The sequence below is a fragment of the Vulpes vulpes genome, chromosome 2, assembly GCF_048418805.1.
Source record: "Vulpes vulpes isolate BD-2025 chromosome 2, VulVul3, whole genome shotgun sequence".
Taxonomy (NCBI): Eukaryota; Metazoa; Chordata; class Mammalia; order Carnivora; family Canidae; genus Vulpes; species Vulpes vulpes.
The window spans coordinates 76,606,336-76,626,194 of NC_132781.1; the positions used below are offsets into that span (position 1 = coordinate 76,606,336).

The 19,859-nt window shown below is 35.6% G+C and overlaps 1 protein-coding gene across 31 annotated transcripts in view; it reads left to right on the forward strand.

The window, feature by feature from the left end:
* CLOCK (clock circadian regulator) overlaps positions 1–19,859 on the forward strand; it is a 142,411-nt gene that overhangs the window by 62,647 nt on the left and 59,905 nt on the right. For 26 of the 31 annotated variants that reach the window (XM_072748956.1, XM_072748957.1, XM_072748955.1 and 23 more), the window contains 4 exons: positions 4,356–4,445; positions 7,252–7,311; positions 10,904–11,052; positions 14,500–14,591. In XM_072748956.1, coding sequence (XP_072605057.1) covers positions 4,399–4,445; positions 7,252–7,311; positions 10,904–11,052; positions 14,500–14,591 — 348 coding nt within the window. In that variant the 5' untranslated portion in view covers positions 4,356–4,398. The remainder of the gene's footprint in view (positions 1–4,355; positions 4,446–7,251; positions 7,312–10,903; positions 11,053–14,499; positions 14,592–19,859) is intronic. The other 5 variants (XM_072748966.1, XM_072748969.1, XM_072748967.1 and 2 more) reach the window with 1 other exon arrangement.

Consider the following 19,859-nt stretch of genomic DNA (forward strand, 5'->3'; position numbering starts at 1 on the left):
TATGTTGTTTTATGTATAAGGATTCTTTTCCAAAGATAGATTTCTAAGCACTGAGATTTTCTGTTAATTATGTTTAATGTTGCATGCTGAATTAAAAACATATTTGCTTCTATACTTGGCAAAGTTTGAATGTTTTATAAAATGTCTTAGTTTTTAATATCTCCTCATTTCATGAATATTTTTTTAAAGCTTGTTTTTAAAGTGATATTTTAAAAGACTTATACCATCCTTGCCCTTTATCATCATAAAATAATATCATCACTGGAAAGCTGGGAAGTCATCACTGAATGAAGTTGAGCTCAAGTTGCTTAAGTAAAGGAGCATTTGATTCCTTCCTAGCTGAAATTTGATTCTTGGTAATTTAATTTGTGAAATTTGGATTCTAGTAACTGTAACTGATCCTTTCAAAGACATTATTGCATACCATGGTGGCATAGTAATGTCAGTATTTAAGAAAGAAGACTTTTAAAGATTTTACTTATTTATTTGAGAGAAAGAACACATGAGCAGGGGGAGGGGCAGAGGGACAAGTGGACTCTGCGCCCAGCATGGCGCCTAATGCAGGGCTCTGTCCCAAGACTCAGATCATGACTTGAGTCGAAATCAAGAGTTGGATGTTCAACCCAGGCGCCCCAAGAAGGAAGACTTTTAATGATAAAATTTGATCTGTATTAGATTATATACTTGAAATCCTTTGCTGTGTGTAGGGACATCACTTAGTTATTTAAAACTGAATCCTTAGGGCAGCCCAGGTGGCTCAGGGGTTTAGCGCCACCTTCAGCCCAGGGCCTGATCCTGGAGACCTGGGATCGAGTCCCATGTCAGGCTCCCTGCATGGAGCCTGCTCCCTCTTCCTGTGTCTCTGCCTCTCTCTCTCTCTCTGTCTCATGAATAAATAAATAAAATATTTTTTAAAAAAGCTGAATCCTTAGAATCCATAGCATGGGCAATGTGATTCTGGACAGTTCTTTTTTTTTTTTTTTTTGGTACTGAAAATGTGAGGCCTAGAGTAGTTCCAAAACAAGACCTTTGGCTGTTCCTGCATTACCACTGTGGTTTGATACAATTAATTTGACATCATTTAAAGAAGTTAAGAGAAGTCTTCTCACAGTTGGCTTTAGAGTACTTAGTTGGGCCTGTTTTACTTCTTCACATACCTTTCCCTTAAATATAGCTTGTTTTTCAGTTGGTGGCTAGACAAGGAGAGAAAAGATCTTGGCCTAGACTGTTAGAGATACAGTCTTTTTTTTTTTTTAAGATTTTATTTATTTATTCATGAGAGCCACTGAGAGAGAGGCAGAGACAGAAGACAGAGGAAGAAGCAGGCTCCATGTAGGAAGCCCAATGCAGGACTCAATCCCAGTTCTCTGGGATCACTCCCAGAGCCGAAGGCATACGCTCAACCGCTGAGCCACCCAGGCGTCCCAAGATACATATAGTAGTCTTATGTTGTTCACTTTGCAGCACAATAAATGTTTGGAAGAATATTGTTAATCAACTTTAGTAAAATAGCTTAATAAAGCATCAGCCTGTATGCTCTAAATCATTTTGGGTTCAGTCAGGGTGGCTCTAATTCTTGGGGTCTTTTTTTTCCTTTTCTAGTTTGCCCCATTTTCTATCTTTTGATAATTAAAAAAACATATACTTGGTGCCACATAAGGCTCAGATCTGGCCTTCTTACTTTAAAGTGAAACTGACCTTTTTAAATTCATCCAACTTGGGTGTTACTTTTGCATTGTTCTTTTTTTTACTAGTGATAGAATCAGCCTCTGTTATTACCGTGATGATAACACGGTATGTTTCTTAGGCCATGGGGAGGTGGGGGTTGTACTTAGGTCATCTTTAAAATCTAGCTCTCAGGAGATCCCTGAATAGCTCAGTGGTTTGGCGCCTGCCTTTGGCCCAGGGCGCGATCCTGGAGTCCCAGGATTGAGTCCCATATCAGGCTCCTGGCATGGAGCCTGCTTCTCCCTCTGCCTGTGTTTCTGCCTCTCTCTCTCTCTCTATCATGAATAAATAAATAAAACCTTAAAAAAAATAAAATAAAATCTAGCTCTCAGAGTGTGTAATTCCATGTTTCATCTGCTAATGTTGACCCAGACACTTAAAACCAGTATTTTATTGAGTGCTAGTTTTTATTTTTACCTCTGACTCCTCACTCATTTTCTTTTAAGAGTTCTTAGCCCTTCGCAGTTTCACTTCTGCAGCCATAACCACATGGGCACTGCAGCATCCTTGAGCAAGGACCATTCACTTGCTCCTTCATGCCTGTACGTTTGAAAACAGTGATAGAATAGTTCAGAATCCCATGCTCTTGGGACATCTTTCATCTTTTCTCAGAGTTACACATTAATTTACACTGTTTTCTAAATTTTAAATAAAAGATATAATAGTTAAAGTAGAATTTCTTATGCCTCAAAACTGTTAGGGATTTTATTAGCATTAAAGTGGTTCAATATTTAACTCACAACTATAGGATATAAGTATCTTGTGTGAATAAAATCTGCTTTATATTTCAGATATAGGGTGACAGATTTTAGGCTTATGATTCCATTTTAAAGTAGTTAATTCTTTCAGTGTGGGCATGAGACTTTTTATAATAAGGCCTCTCCTTCTGCCCTCCCTCCCCCTTCCTTCCCTCCTTCTTCCCTCCCTTCATCCGTCCCTCCCCCCCTCCCGCCCCCACTTCCATATCTCTGCACCCAGTGTGGGGCTCAAACCTACAACCCTGAGATCAGGAGTCACTTGCTATACTGATTGAGCCAGCCAGCCACCCAGTAAGGCTCTTTTCTACTTACCTTGCCTTCACCCTTCTATCCACTCTTATTCTCACTTTATGGTCTAGTAATTAAACTTCAGGTTGTAACATGACTAGATATTTCTCTAAAGAAAATGCTAATAAACCTCTTAAGTTTCTCAAATAGGATGCTCCCTTGTCTCATAAAGGCCTATACCTTTGCAAATTGCCATTCTTGTGGCTTTCTTTCAAATGGTCATACAAATTACATGGGGACCTTGTTAAAATGTAGATTCTGATTCAGTAGGACTGTCTTTTAACAAGGTCTCAGATAATGCTAGTGCTGATGGTCTCTGAACCATATTTTTAGTGACAGCAATCTAGACTACCTGACAAACTCATTGTCGTCAAGAAAATTTCCTCTGTTTCCCTGTTCCCTTGCAGATTTTTGCCTACAGCAAATGTATCTTTTATCCTTGTATCCCTAAAGCTTAGCCTACTATTTAATAGAAGATAGGCTTTCAACAAATGTTTGTTGTTGATTAGATTTTTTTAAATTAAAGAATAGGTGACATACATTGCCATATTAGTTTCAGGTATAAACAGTGATTGAACAATTCTGTACATGATACAGTGCTCACCATGTCACCATAGAGTGTTATTATAATATTATTGACTATATTCCCTATACTATACTTTTTATTCCCATGATGGATTTATTTTGTAATTGACAGTTTGTACACCTTACTTCTCTTCACCTGTTTTACTCATTCTCCCAGTCCCCTCCCCTCTGGCAACTACCAGTTGTATTTATATTTATGAATCTCTTTCTGTTTTGTTTTGTGTTTTAGATTTTACATATAAGTGAAATCATAGGAAATTTGTCTTTCTCTGTCTGACTTATTTCACCCAGCATGATACCTTCTAGTTTCGTTTATGTTGTCAAGATTGGCAAGAGTTCATTATTTTTTTAAGGCTGAGTAATATTCCACTGTATATTCCCCCAACACCCACACCACATCTTTATCCATTCTGTTGATGGGCAACCTAGATTGTTTCCATATCTTGGCTGTTGTAAATATTGATGCATGAATATAGGGGTGTATATATCTTTTTGAATTATAGCCTATTCATAATTATATACTCTAATTAATATATATACTGGGATGCCTGGGTGGCTCAGTGGTTGAGTGTCTGCCTTCAGCCCAGGACATGATCCCAGAGTCCTGGAATTGAGTTCCATATTGGGTTCCCTGCAAGGGACCTGCTTCTCCCCTTTGCCTATGTCTCTGCCTCTCTCTCTGTGTCTCTCATGAATAAATAATTTTTTTTTAAATCTTAAAAAAATATATATATACTAAAAAGAGGAGCATTTATTACTTTATAATAGAAAATGAATCCGTAAATTTTTTCCCCCTGTATTCCTTTTTTAGAAGGAAAAATGACTCACCTGTGCCCTAGCTAAAGGTATTTATTTAAAAATAATGTTTCAACTTGGGTACAGACCAAAACATTTATATTCTCTGTGATAACATACAGTGTTTCCCAACATTACTGTATTTGTAGAAATAACTTTTTTTTGCAAACTAATGACTTTTTATTTTTCCTTCCACCCAAGGAGAAGTACAAATGTCTACCACAAGACGAAAACGTAATATGTTATGTTGTTTACCGTAAGCTGTAGTAAAATGAGCTCGATTGTTGACAGGTATGTTTTTAGAAACTCTTTGTTTTGAATCCTATCAAACTATTTAAAATTTTATTATTAGAGTGATGGTCTATACCATTTCATGTTTAAACAGAATTCCTTTGAACATGTTTCATGTTTAAACATAATTCCTGTTACATTCAATTTCTGTATTGAGTGAACATAGTGTAATAATATGACATATTAATAACTGTCTATAGCCAAAGTCAGCAGCATATGGTTGTGTCCTAAACAGATCTTGAATTGTAATTTTGAGTGGTCAAGAGCTACTCTGAAAGAAACTGACAGCTGCAGATGTTTCCTTGGCACCTTATGGAATCTTTTTATGTCTTGTTCTTTTTCTCCTTATCTGTTGGTGCTAACTCCATCCCTTTAAGCATCTTAGCATTTGTGATTGATAAGTGGTAACTATAATTAGGATTTTATTAGTTAAAATTAAAATCCTTAAATCATACTCCTGCCAGGAGGAGAAACCTTGTTTCTTTGATCTTAAAACCTTTTTTTTTTTTTTTTTTAACATTTTAACACCTCTGACACTGAGATTCATTTTACAACTGCCTTATCCATAGTTTAATTGGTAGCATTTGTTTCCTTCTTGGTGTCACATGAAATACTGATAAATCTTTATAAAAATCAGTGGTGTTTTTAATTTGATGAAATACAGTAACATATTTTAAGCTCTTACTCTTTGACAGCTCTTTGTTGTTGAGTACTTTTTATATGTTACTTCTTAGCCTCATAATAATGCCATTAGACTTTACAGCTGAGGAAAGGATAGGTCAGGGAGGTTGAATAATTTGTTTAAGGTCACATAGTTGGGATCTCTGGGTGGCTCAGTGGTTTAGCGCCTGCCTTCAGTCCAGGGCATGATCCTGGAGTCCCGGGATCAAGTCCCACATCAGGCTCCCTGCATGGAGCCTGCTTCTCCCTCTGCCTGTGTCTCTGCCTCTCTCTCTCTCTCTCTCTCTTTCTCTCTCTCTCTCTCTCTCTGTGTGTGTGTTTCTCATGAAAAAATAAATAAAATCTTAAAAAAAAAAATAAGGTCACATAGTTAAGTGCTGAGCTGGAATTATGACTTGTGTTGGTCTGTCTGACACTGAAGTTCTTGTATTTTTATTATAGGGGATTCTTTAAGAGTTTTGTAGCTAGAGTTGTATACAGAAGTGTGAATTTTGACATCTGGGGCCAGCCTGTCTCCCTTTCCTGTGAGATAAACAGTGAAGATATGTACTCTACCAGAACTTAAGACCTAAGGGGCAAGGAGTTTGCTTAGAGAGGCCTACCTGCAGCCCTGCCATATTTTCAGGTGGACTGTAAGTGTAGTTGTCCCTCAGAAGGGATGTTCCTTCAGTGCTCCTGAGAAATTAAATATAATTATGGTATTATGCTTCTTGGTGATTGCCAGTTCCCATTCTAGACAGTATGATATCTAGAGATAACCTCTGTGTTCAGACATAAAGCAGTGATGCTTTTTTTTTTTTTAAGATTTTATTTATTTATTCATGAGAGACACACACAGAGAGAGAGGCAGAGACACAGGCAGAGGGAGAAGCAGACTCCATGCAGGGAACCTGATGTGGGACTCGATCCTGGGACTCCAGGATCACGCCCTGGGCTGAGGGCGGCGCTAACCGCTGAGCCACCCGGGCTGCCCAAAGCAGTGATTCTTAATATGAGTTCATTATATCTGGGAATATCATGGAAGTTATGGACACTCTCCTCAGTAAAGTGCATATACATACAGAAGTTTTCATAAATTGCAATGCGTACTTGGAACCCTGAAAGTCCAGACATGGAGCTCTATGATACAAGATTGGTAGATGTTCTCAACAGTGGATCCAGCAGGCACTATATGTGCTTTATAGGCCATGGAAAGGTGTGGTTAAAATAGTGCATTGTGAATTCATGTAAAGTTCATATGAAATTATTTAATATTGCTACTTAAGGTTAAGGAATTAGCCTCCAGTGCTCTTGATTTCGTTTTTAGAATGCTGTTCCCCTAGATCTTTCCATTACCAGCCCCTTCTTGTCACTTAGATCTGAGCTTAAAGTCCGACCCTCAGCACATCTTTCCCTAACCACTCAGATTAAGGTAGCATCATAGTACCTAAACAATCACCCCTTTTTAAAAAAAATCTAAAACTTGTCATTGTATATTCCTTTCTTGATTTGTTTCATTCTACTAGAAAATAAGCTGTAAGAGAGCAGGGATCTCCGTGTTTGATTAACTGCTCTGTAATCATGTCCAGAATAGAGCCTGGCACATGAGTACTAATAAATATTTGTCAAATGAATCAGTAATGAATGAAATGTATTAATATAAGTTAAAGCTAGATATTATGATGTTTATGAGTGAGTGATTTGTGATTTTATAACATGAATGTCTCAATAAATTTTTAAGCTATGCTCTTATAATTAAAAATAATTTCAAATGAATCATTTTATATAATGGTAAATATGCTGACTTTCTGGATTTTCACTGAATACTAACAGTTTGAAACGATATTAACCTCTGATTAGATTAAATTCTGTTTTTGTTTTTTTAAAGCATGTATATATAGTACATAAGAAGTTTTACAGTTCACATTTATGATAAGCTTTTTAAAAATACAATTAAACATGGGTAAACTTTAATTTTTTAATATTTATTAGAAAACAACTTAGTTAATTGAGTTTGAATTTGTACAATTTTTTACTCTACAAAAATCCTAGGATATAACTGATTTGATTCACATGTCATGTTGGTATTGCTCTTGCTTAATGAGTCTGCTCTTATTTTCTCTATCTACTTTCTTTTTTCTTTTAGAGAAGATGGTAGTATTTTTGATGGGTTGGTGGAAGAAGATGACAAGGACAAAGCAAAAAGGTAGTTCAATTTAAGATGTTAAATAATAAATGAATAATAAGCAAATGTAAGAGTAAATAGTAAAACAGTGATTTCCAGAAGCTCTCTGCCTTAACAACTTAGATATATTGGCAAGTTGGAAATGCTTAGAATATCAGTATGCAGTTTGTAATTTAAATAAAGTTATCCTGTAAAAGTGCTCATCTCATCACATCATATTATGAGTATATAATATCTATAAGACATCACTAGGAATGTTAACCTTCATCCCTTTGCTAAGGTAGGGTTTACCAGATTCACCATTATAGTTACTGTTTTCCCCTTAACTTGCTCTGTTCTTTTGTAACAAGTCAGTAAGTGCAGCCTACCTTCAGAGTAGGGATGGAAGGAATTAAACTCCATCTCCCGTAGGAGGGGATATCTACACACATTTGGAATACTTGTGTAAAAAAAAGTTTCCCTTTTTTTTTTTTTAATATCTGTATGGACTCGTGTTTTTATACTTTAGGTTATACTCCAGTGCTGTTCTATTTTGTTGCTCAAATTGTTTCAGCTTTGGCAATTAAGAGTTCTTTCAGGGTAGGCTTCTATGGTCTCCACATGTCTCCATTTTCCCAGTAGGAGGGAAAGTAGACAGTGGGGAAAGGAGGGAAGAATTGTTGGAGAGGTATCTTCAAGTAGGTGAGGGAATGGGACCTAAAGCCATCGTGGTATTGATGGGGGCTTCCACCTAAAGTAGGCAGTTAATTATAATCAGGAGGAAAAAGGCCCAGGTAGCATTACAGCAAAGTTTGTAGTCCCTCAGAGTGAGTAGTAAACACTTTATTTTTTTTTCTGTGTTGAACTATATGGTTGCTTAGATAAGGGTAAATGTTGTATTATAGACAGATACAAAAGATAAACATGTAATAAGTAATCTTACATGTCTGCATTTAGCAAAAAAAAAAAAAAAAAAAAAAGGGGAGTTACTGGGATTTGAAAAATATTCACAGTAACCAGGTAAGTTGCTGAATACTTTAATGAATGATAAAATATATCTCAGAAGAAGATTTTGAGGAAACTATATGGTGTATTCAAGGAAATAAAAAGGCTTAGATTTGAAGCTAAAAGTATATAGGACAATCCCTATCCCTTAACCTCAGTCTGGTGAAGGAAAGTTCTTCAGTCATGCCTAAATGAAGAGGTAGATCTGTAAGGAATTGACTCGGACAGTCTTAAAGGCCAAGTTTATAGATGGATAAGGTAAGCTAAGGGTATTCCATTTTTGAAGACTTTGAGAATGTTTTTAGGGAACCAAAAATACTGTGGCTTTGGAAGACATTGGAAAAAGACAGAGAACCTCACAATACTGTCAGAAATAAGCAGGACCACACTGAACAGTGACTGAAACAATTATGAGTTCAAGTATCTTAGTTTGGAACCAAGAACAAAGGGAGTTTTATACCCACCCGCAAAATGAAACATCTGTGACCTGTCATCAGGGAAATTATCACAAGGGCTAGGAACTTCTAGCCTAAATGGAATATGGAGTGAAGTTTACTTTAGTGGTTATGATCCAGTCATAGAGTTGGCAATATTTGATCTCTGTACGTGTTCTTCTCCTGGAATAAAAATGGCTGATTTGAATTACAGCTTCATGGTAGCTGTATGGCACTGGGCTTGTCCTCCTCTGTGCCTAAGTTGTCATCTGTAACTTGAAAAGTGGTAATAAAGTCTACCTCACAGGAATAAATGAGATTTCACAAGTATTTATAGTAATGCCTGACACATAAATATGCAATGAATATTGGCTTTTATTTTTATCCCGATTCATGTGTTCAGATACATATGCTAATTCTCAGATGCTTATTTATTTTTTCTAAAGGAGTATAGCTAGATTTGTATATCTAAGCCTCTTGTATATATCTTTTAAAACGTGAAACAGGCAATTTCGTTGTATTTGAATTCTCTCCAAACCATCTGTCCACCAAGACCAGCATTACATATTATATTTCACATTAATAAACAGTTATTAGTAACATGGGAATCCTCTTAGGTTTCTGTTCTGCTTCCCACTGCAAACCAGGTCTGATTTACCTAGAATGGATAAGTTCTGCCTCTTAAGCCTCAAATCCACACTACCTCTATTAACAGCGTTTGCCTCCTAAATGGTCATCTAGTGTCTAGGTGTATTTGCCATACAGTAAGATTTCAAGAGTATTTGCCAAATTAATTTGTTTCACCAAGTGTTGATCCTTTTTATCACTCTTATCATTCTGATGGCAGAATGGTCTTATTAACAAGCAGGTCTGTTCATATTTCTTTGCTGGAAAACATTTCAGTACCTTCCCATGACTTTCAGGATTAAATTAAAATCCTTTTATGTAACCTAAAGACTTCATGTTTTTTCCAAGCATTTATTTCTCCCCCCTACCCCCTAGCTCTAGCCTACCGAAGCACAGACAACCTGTTCATTGACCATGTTAGCCAGATTGAACTACTTTTGACAGGTTTTTGTTCATGTAGAAGTTTCCTGTACCTGCAATGCCTTGCATATACCCCACTGCCATCCTTTTCTCACTTAGCTCACTTAGCCTTCATGACTTACTTCAGTATGTGAGGATGCCATCCTGCTTCCTCTGAATTTCCATAGGAATTGGCTAAACTTCTTGAAAGAGCTTGTATTTCCCCAGTATTCTTAGCCTTTATTAGCTCAGTCTCTCTTATTATAGCAAGCACTCAGTTTGATGGAGTCATTTAATATCTATTAAGTTTATTAAGAGGTTTGAACCATTTTATTTTTTCCCAGTACTAACAGAATAAATGCTTCTTTGTTACTGAAAAAAAATAAAATAAGATTATCTTCTGACCTTCTGGGATATGATTATACTTTGCTTAGGCAAAAACTAAATTAGAAAATCAAAGTTCACAAAGTAGACAATTAGAGGTATTATAGAATGATTAATTGCTCTATAAATAATTGTATTTACTTGTCTGAAGGTCTTGGTGCCGCTTGGTATTTGTTTACTGGTTAACTGCTTCACATACAAAAGTACTAATTATTCATTTGACATGCATATTTTGAGCGCTTACTGTTTGTTAGTTGTTACGCTTAAGTGCTTAGATGAAAAAATTAGGGCTCTGTTATTAGGGTGTACACAACCTAATGGAGAGAAAGAAATGCAAACAAATGGTTATTGCTCTGTGCTGGAGCAGCCTGGCATACAGGAATAAAGAGGAAGACTGTATGGATAAGCCTGAGGGTAGAGAGATTTTCATTTTTAGATTTGTTTGTAATATAAAACTTATAAGAGATGGCTGCTTCTAATAAGGAAAAATATAAATTCTTGGTAAACACTAGATTAAATAAAACCTGAAATTTGAATGAAGTTTGTTCTTACTGGCGTTTTCCTAAGAACATGTTTGCCAAATGCTTAATATGTAAGTTCTTCAGTGATAAGAAAATTATTGCCCCAATTAACTGTACATTGTTGGTAACTTGTGGATACTTATTACCACCCATATTGATAGAAGTACATGGTGCGTAGTTATGTCCAGAATAAGCATTGTATTAAACTGTGTGTGTAATCAAATGGATTGTTTGAAAGCTGCTTAATTTTTTTTTTTCCATCAGAGTATCTAGAAACAAATCTGAAAAGAAACGTAGAGATCAATTTAATGTTCTCATTAAAGAACTGGGATCCATGCTTCCTGGTAATGCTAGGAAGATGGACAAATCTACTGTTCTGCAGAAGAGCATTGATTTTTTACGAAAACATAAAGGTAAAATTTTAACTTTATAAGATGGATTTTTTAAAATAACAGATTCTTCCTTAAAGCATAATATGATAGAATCTTGACAGTGATTCTTAAAATTGGATGTGTGTCCTCACCTTTTTTTGAGAGAAAGAAATCAATTGCTTTTTTAAAGATTTCCTGGTATGTTCTTTATTTCATTCAACAAACATTTATTTAGTGCCTACTATATCCTAGATTTTTGGGGTGCAGAGTAACAGTCCTGGCCCTCAGTTAACCTAAGCCAAGGAAGACAAACATATAGACAGCTAATTTACAACGGAGATACTTAGAATGTGAGTAATGTTTGTAAACCATAAACTTTCTCTGAGAACACAGGGGGGAAAATGTGTCAGAAAAGGCTTAAAAATAGTTGAACTTTCAACTGAGTCTTCATTTTAGATTAAGTAGAGAGAATAGCATTTCATCTGGAGGAAATAGGAAATAGCATATGCAAAAGCAGAGAAGCAGAGTTCAGTGGAATTGGAGTATAGTTGAATTGGAAAATTATGGGCATATTTCAAAGAAAGGCAAGAACCACATCATGAGGGCCTTATGCACCATTTTAAAAGATGATTTCAGTGTATGTTTAGGAAATAAACAGTGTATGAAATAAGGTATGATTATTAATCAAAGAAAATCATTTAGACTAATTGAGTCATGAAGTGAAAAAGTTAACATTGAATGTTTTGGTAACAGAGATAATAGATGAAAAACTTATAGAAGGACCTTTCCTTTTCCAAATGTAAATGAAATAGTAAAACTTCTCAAAAGGAGAATTTGTGACTAGTACCTTTTATTCACTCCTCCTGGGCTCACTCAGTCATGCATTACCAGACTGATTTATGCTCCACCACTCTTTGAAATTATTTTTCTTAATTTCACAGATGCAAGCAGCCCCATGCCTTCTGCCACCAACCAGACAATAGCAGTAGCTTTTGAATACACCTTAATGCACGGGAATTTTTTTTAAAGATTTATTTATTTATTACATAGAGAGAGTAGGAGTGTGTGAGCAGGGGGAGGAGCAGAGGGAGAGAGAGAATCCCAAGCAGGCTTCATGCTCAGTGCAGAGCCTGACGTGGGGCATGATCCTAGGACCCTGAGATCATGACCTTAGTGGGAATCAAGAGTTAGAAGCTTAACCCACTGAGCCATCCAGGCGCACTGGAAATTTTAATCCATCCTCCTGTTTCCCGCCCCCCTCCCTTGGCCTGTGTTATACTGTACTGCACTTCTTCATTCACCTCCCCTTCCTAACTGAAACTTTCTTTTTTTGCCCTTTAAATGTCTTGTCTTTTGTGTTCTTGCTTTCTCTATAGTGTTTCCTGTGGTTATTTCATTCCATAGCTATTGGCCTCTTTATTAAGCTACCGTATCTGTATTTTTAGGTGTAAATTTTCAGTCTTTTGTTTCCAGATAACTTCTAGTTCTTTCTCATGTGCTCAGACACTGTACATTCGTTTTCATTTTGTCAAATCACCTCTTTCTCTCAACTTTCCTTTTTACATTTTTAAAATACTACCCTTTCAGATTTTAGGACTCAAGCCTGAAAAGATTTGGATTTTTTTTCATCTTCCTTAGTACCTTATCACAGTTGCCAAATTCTGTTGATTCTTGTATAAATGTGTCAAAATTGCTTGTATTCATTTTTATTGTCACCATTATTGTTACATTTTACCTCTGCAGATAGTATTCTCACCTTTGTGCCCCTTGTTGGCATACTCAGTCCCCTCGGACATTGCAGTTCAATAAATGATTGCTGAATGAAATAAAATCATAGAAATGCATTTGCCCCTGATAATAGAAGATTAATTCTCACATTATGTAGATCTTTTTTTTTTTTTCAAAATTGGGTATATAATTCTCACAAAAATAAAATTTACCTTAAATTGAAAGGGAATTCTTTTTTTTTTTTTTTTTTTTTTTTTTTAAGATTTTATAGGGATCCCTGGGTGGCGCAGTGGTTTGGCGCCTGCCTTTGGCCCAGGGCGTGATCCTGGAGACCCGGGATCGAATCCCACGTCAGGCTCCCGGTGCATGGAGCCTGCTTCTCCCTCTGCCTGTGTCTCTGCCTCTCTCTCTCTCTGTGACTATCATAAATAAATAGAAATTAAAAAAAAAAATTTAAGATTTTATTTATTCATGGAGACATACAGAGAGAGAGAGAGAGAGAGAGGCAGAGACACAGGCAGAGGGAGAAGCAGGCTCCATGCAGGGAGCCTGATGTGGGACTCGATCCTGGGTCTCTAGGGTCACGACCTAGGCTGAAGGCAGACACTAAACCACTGAGCCACGCAGGCTGCCCGGGAATTCTATTATACTTATTATTAGTACTCTAAGCTTGTGTTTAACTGAACTTGATGGATTTGCTTGTGGATTCACATCCTTTTTCTGGAAGTATACAATGGATGTGAATTTGAAAAGCATGACTGTATTCCACAGAATTAGTAGCCAGACTTCTTAGTTACTCTTCATATTGTAGTACAGGCATTTCCAGTATGTCTGGTAATACATAATCAGAACACCTTAGTTTCTACTTTTCACTGCAAAGTAGAATATATTTTGTAGTGTGAAATCTATGACATAGGTTTTTATTTTGCCTGGTTGTTTAATTTGTCTGCATTTAGAAACAAAAATACGTATTCCCTAAATATTTCAGGTTTCATTCTTTATAAATAGCTTTCTCATAACTAAATCCATTAGAAAAATGTTGCAAGGTAAACCACTAATTTTGCTAAAATGTGTGCCCCCCAAACCAGGGATCTACAGATTTTTGACCAGTTTCCTACCACTAAGAAAACATTCAAGTAGGCACTAACCAAAAATCAGTCTGGGATTATTACTTTAAAGTTTTTGCCCCAAATCTTAATTTAGTCTTCTTGATGAATTCAGAATAGAACATCTCAAATTGGAAGGAACCTTTCTGCCTGGCAATAGGTAAACATAAAGTCATCTTAGTTAAAAGTAGACTGACTGACTGACTTCCTTGGCGCCTTTCCTCTAGGCTCAGGTCCTTAGGACTGCTCTAGTTAAGTTCCACCATTTGAATGTCAAGAGAAGGAAGGAGAAAGAATTTCCTTCTAATGCTTGATTCTGATATGCTTGTTCTGATTCCTATGTGGTCATTATATCAAGCAGGAAGCAGTCTCAGGCCTTCAGGATTACAGGCTGTTAAAGCTCCCCAGAGAAAAACCGGAGACTGGTATTTCCAAGAGACCAAATCCAAGTAGATAACTTGCCACATTAGCCCATGTGTTTCATCATACTCATGCCTGGGCCTCCTGATACCTACCTAAACCAGTAAATGTTATTGCCTGTGGTTCTTATCTTAGGGAGAAGATAAGAGAAGGCAACTTGCTGGACTTTTGTACCACCCTATACCCCTACCCTGTGTTTGGAGTATGCCACTAATGTGTCAAATAATCTTTACAGAAATCACTGCACAGTCAGATGCCAGTGAAATCCGACAGGACTGGAAACCTACATTCCTTAGTAATGAAGAATTTACACAATTAATGTTAGAGGTATGTCTAGATTTAATTTTTGAAAAGTTCTATTTTCCTCAAAAAATAAATCATTGAGGTGATGAATTTTAGTATACTAATATTGAAAAGCCTTAATTCATCATAAATCAGTAAACTATGTCTTCAATTAAAATTAATCAATGTAAGTATAAGTAAATAGTACTATGTGGTAAGGTAGTATTAAATTTTCATATTTTTTTTTATAGTACATGATTTTTGAGAGGCTTAATAAAAGTCAGAAACCTATAGCTATCAAGTTCTTTACCTGAGGCCACACTAACATTCAAATGACAAATAATGTATTTTATTCATTGCATGTTAACTATTACTTATGAGGGGTGCCTGGCTGGCTCAGTAAAGCATGTGACTCTTGATCTCAGAGTCATGAGTTCAAGCCCCATGTTAGGTGTAAAGATTACTTAAAAATAAAATCTTTAAATATTATTATGAAATGTATACTACTGGACTAAGGATCTTTTTTAACAAATTGAAGTTCACCTAAATATAATATAAAATAATAAATGGAGTATTTTGAAAATATTAAAACATTGCAATATACATTGAAAGGCAACCCTTCTTAATTCAAGTAGAAATGTTTAAAAGGAAATAAGTAAATGTTCTGTAAAAAAATTATTTTTGAAAACCATTCAGAACATATTTGCTTATAATTGAAAACCCTTAATACCTCATAAGTCATTTATAAAATCCACAAAAAGTTTTGAATCCTATCCATCAATTTTACTTTTCTACTTTTTAATCGTTTTCTATATAGGAAACGATTTCTATATAGATGTCATCTTTGCACACAAAATACACAGAGTTCTGTATCAAATTTCCATGGAAACTTAAGATAGGAAAGGTGGTATACTTTGGCAATAACAGTTAAGGACAAGAAAAATAAGCAAACTAGACATAGAGTTGAGGAAAGCAATCAAGGTAGGGATGTAGAGGTTGTCAAATAATTTACATCTCTTACCCTGTTTGTTTTTAAATATATATTATATATATATAATTTTAAGATTTTATTTATTTATAAGAGACACAATGAGGGGCAGAGACATAAGCAGAGAGAGAAGCAGGCTCCATACAGGGAGTCCAATGTGGGACTCGATCCTGGACCTCAAGGATCATGTCCTGGGCCGAAGGGAGTCACTCAACTGCTGAGCCACCCGGGGATCCCTTGTTTAGATATATTATTTTAGACCTTAAGCACTTATCTACGTCATGTATGTATGTGTAATGACCATATTCACTAAAGTATGAAGCAACATCAAGTATATTGCAAATTAATGTTATTTTTCTGTTTATACCTTAAATGGAACAGTTAATTACCAGATTAATTAATATATATTCAGCAGAAATGTTACTATCTGAAAATTTGTTGGACTGTATATATACTTGTAGCTGTGCTTAACATCTGAAAATAACTGAGCACTTTTCACATATTAACTCAATGAATATTCACAATAATCTAAATAGTCTGTTAGTATTCTTTCTTACTTTCCTCATTTGGAAGTCGATGAACAAAGGGATTATGTTACCCAAAGTAACAGAGTTAGTAAGTAGCTCAGTAGCTCAGTAAGTAGCTCAGCTAGGATTCACTGCAGCCTCTGATCTTCATGGCCTGAGCCTCTGTGCACACTGAAACTTACTTTCAGTGAAAGCTAGCCAAAGAACAGACCTTTTAGCTTAAAAACCAGCAATTAGCTCTTTAAATTAGTGGACACTTAATTTATAAACCAAATAATAGTTTCTAATACTAAGATTTTTTTTTCCTCTAAAAGGTAAGTGTTCTGCTATAACAAAAATATTTTATTCTAAAGTTCATAAAAAAGTGGTCTGTAATAGCCTTCTGATCATTTACTCATCACTAAACTCATTAACATTGTCCAAAATTACTTTGTTAGATATAAGTAACATGCTTATGAAGAGTACATGCACACAAACTAATGTTTATTTTTTATTTTTTTAGATATTTTATTTATTTATTCATGACAGACACAGAGAGAGAGAGAGGGAGGCAGAAACACAGGCAGAGGGAGAAGCAGGCTCCATGCAGGGAGCCTGACATGGGACTCGATCCCCCGTCTCCAGGATCACACCCCAAGCTGAAGGTGGCGCTAAACCGCTGTGCCACTGGGGCTGCCCTAAACTAATGTTTAAACAGAGAAAGGAAATAGCTCATTTAATTGCTTCTTAATTTTTATTTTATAAACTCAATGCAGTGATTTAATAAGATCTGCTCTGTTAATCATAAAATACCCATTCTTTTTTATTGGTATGAAAAATTTCTTGTAAATTCATAAATTTATATATAATATCTTCATTTGGGATCCCTGGGTGGCGCAGCTGTTTGGCGCCTGCCTTTGGCCCAGGGCGCGATCCTGGAGACCCGGGATCGAGTCCCACGTCGGGCTCCCAGTGCATGGAGCCTGCTTCTCCCTCTGCCTGTGTCTCTGCCTCTCTCTCTCTCTCTCTGTGTGACTATCATAAATAAATAAAAATTAAAAAAAAAATAATATCTTCATTTATTTCTTAATACCTTAAGATAAATTCACTAATAGGCTAAACAGTGAGGCACTGTCTCTAAATTTTCTTTACACTGGTCAGGTTTTTTTTATTTGCCAAGACACATGTAGTACCTATGTAGATAACTATCAAAAATAAATAAATCTAGAGATTATAACATTGTAATATGCAACCGAGAAAACTTCAACATATTAAAAATTTTGAAAATATAAATTGTCTTATACTCACAGCTTTTTAGATTACATTCCTAAAAAGTGTTACATTTGTTTATTAATGTGTTAAAGACATTTTTGCTTTTTAGTATTAACTATATATTCTGCATATTAACTGTATACTCTATATCTACTATTCATTAACTGCTGTATATATAGCATATTTATATCCCAACATTACTATGCCAAGATATGTATGAGATACTAGGAGAATATGTATAAATGTGTACATATATTACAACCGTGGTCTAACTAACCTACTTGTGTTACAGTTGGCTATTTGTGTTGATCAGATTATAGATCAGCAGTCTTGATATCATTTTCAGCAGAATTTTAAATATAGGCATTATCTTGGAATATTAGAATTGCTAGTAGAAGAGATTAAATCATTCAGCTCATTTTATTTATGAGGCCCAGAGCAGTTGTAATTTGTCCAAGGTCATGTAGCTAATTAATGAAAGAACTGGGAAACATAACTTATGTGTTGGCTGTTTCTCACCTATTCTCCATGCTACCTGTCCCTCTCCCTTTTATCTCTGTTGCCTGTAGAATATTCCTTTTTATCCTTGGGAGGGAGGAAGTTGGTTTGAGGGGTAGTCAAGGAATTCAGGACAATTTAGCTTGATCAGATCTTTCTACAAAGTCCTATCTATGTGAAGTAATCTCCGTGTATGAAGCTCATTCCCCTTGGCAGCTGGCCATTCTCTCCAGTAATTTACAAGGGAAGGGCTAGTGCCCTGTCAGCCTCATCTTAGATACAGATGCACAAGGAAGTACTGTCCTCTTCCCTAGAACTTCCATCCCAGTCTTCCCCAGATCAAACATTGAATAAATAATAAGGATTTACACAGTTCTTTTATTGTGGGCCAAGTAGATGTCAAATAGGAAGGCAAGGAGTTTTTTTTTTTTTTTTAAGTTTTCATTTTAATTCCAGTTAACATACAGTGTTATATTAGTCACAGGTGTACAATATAGTGATTCAGCAATTCTGTACATTACCTGGTGCTCATTAAAAGTGCACTCCTTAGTCTTTGTCACCTGTTTAACCCATCCCCTTACCCACTTCTCCTCTGGTAACCATCAGTTTTCGATAGTTAAGACTCTGTTTCTTGGTTTGTCTTTCTTTTTTCCCTTTGTTCATTTGTTTTGTTTCTTAAATTCCACGTATCAGTGAAGTCATTTGGTATTTATCTTTCTCTGACTGACTTATTTCACTTAGCATTACACTCTCTAGCTTTATCCACGTTGTTGCAAATGGCAAAAATTCATTTTTTATGGCTGAATAATATTTCATGATATATATGTGTATGCCTATGTATATGCATATATATATATATTTCCTCATATATATATATATATATATATATATATATATATACACACACACACACACACACACACACCACACCGTACCCATTCATCAGTCAATGGACACTTGGCCTACTTCCCTATCTTGGCTGTTGTAAATAATGCTGCTATAAACATCAGGGCACACATAGCCCTTTGAATTAGCGTTTTTGAATTTTGTGGATAGATAGCCAGTAGTGTGATTGCTGGATCCTGGGGTAGTTCTATTTTTAACTTTCTGAGGAACTCTCATACTGTTTTCCACTGTGCATTCCCACCAACAGTACAGGAAGTTTCTTTTTTTCTCCACATCCTCACCATCACCAGTTGTTTCTTGTGTTGTTGGTTTTAGCCGTTCTGACAGGTGTGAGGTGATAGCTCATTCTAGTATTGATTTGCATTTCCCTGATGGTAAGTGATGATGAGCATCTTTTCATGTGTCTATTGGTCATCTGTATGTCTTTGGAGAAATGTCTGTTCTTGTCTTCTGCCCATTGTTTAATTGGATTATTTGGTTTTATAAGTTTTTTATGTATTTTGGGTGCTAACCCTTTATCAGATACATCATTGTAAATATCTTCTCTCATTCCATCAGTTTCCTTTTAATAGTTTTGTTGATTATTTTTGCTTTTGTTTCTCTTGCCTCAGGGGACCTATCTAGAAAAAATTGCTATGGCTGATGTCAGAGAAGTTAAATACCCATGCTCTCTTCTAAGATTTTTAGAAGGTCTTATATTTAATCTTTAATCTATTTCTAATTTATTTTTGTATATGGTATAACATACTGGTCCAGTTTCATTCTTTTGCATGTTGTCCAGTTTTTCCAACAGCATCTGTTGAAGAGACTGTTTCCCATCTTTCTGGCTTTGACGAAAATTGACAATATAATTTTGGTTTATTTTAGGGTTTTCTGTTAATCTGTATGTCTATTTTTGTGCCATTACCATACTGTTTTGATTACTACAGGTTTGTAATATAACTTGAAGTCCAGAATTGTGATGCCTCCAGCTTTGCTTTTCTTTTTCAGGATTACTTTGGTTATACAAGGTCTTTTGTTCCATACAAACTTTAAGATTGTTTGTTCTAGTTCTGTAAAAAAAAAAAAATGCTATTGGTATTTTGATAGGGATTGCATTAAATGTGTAGACTGCTTTGGGTAGTATGGACATTTTAAACAATA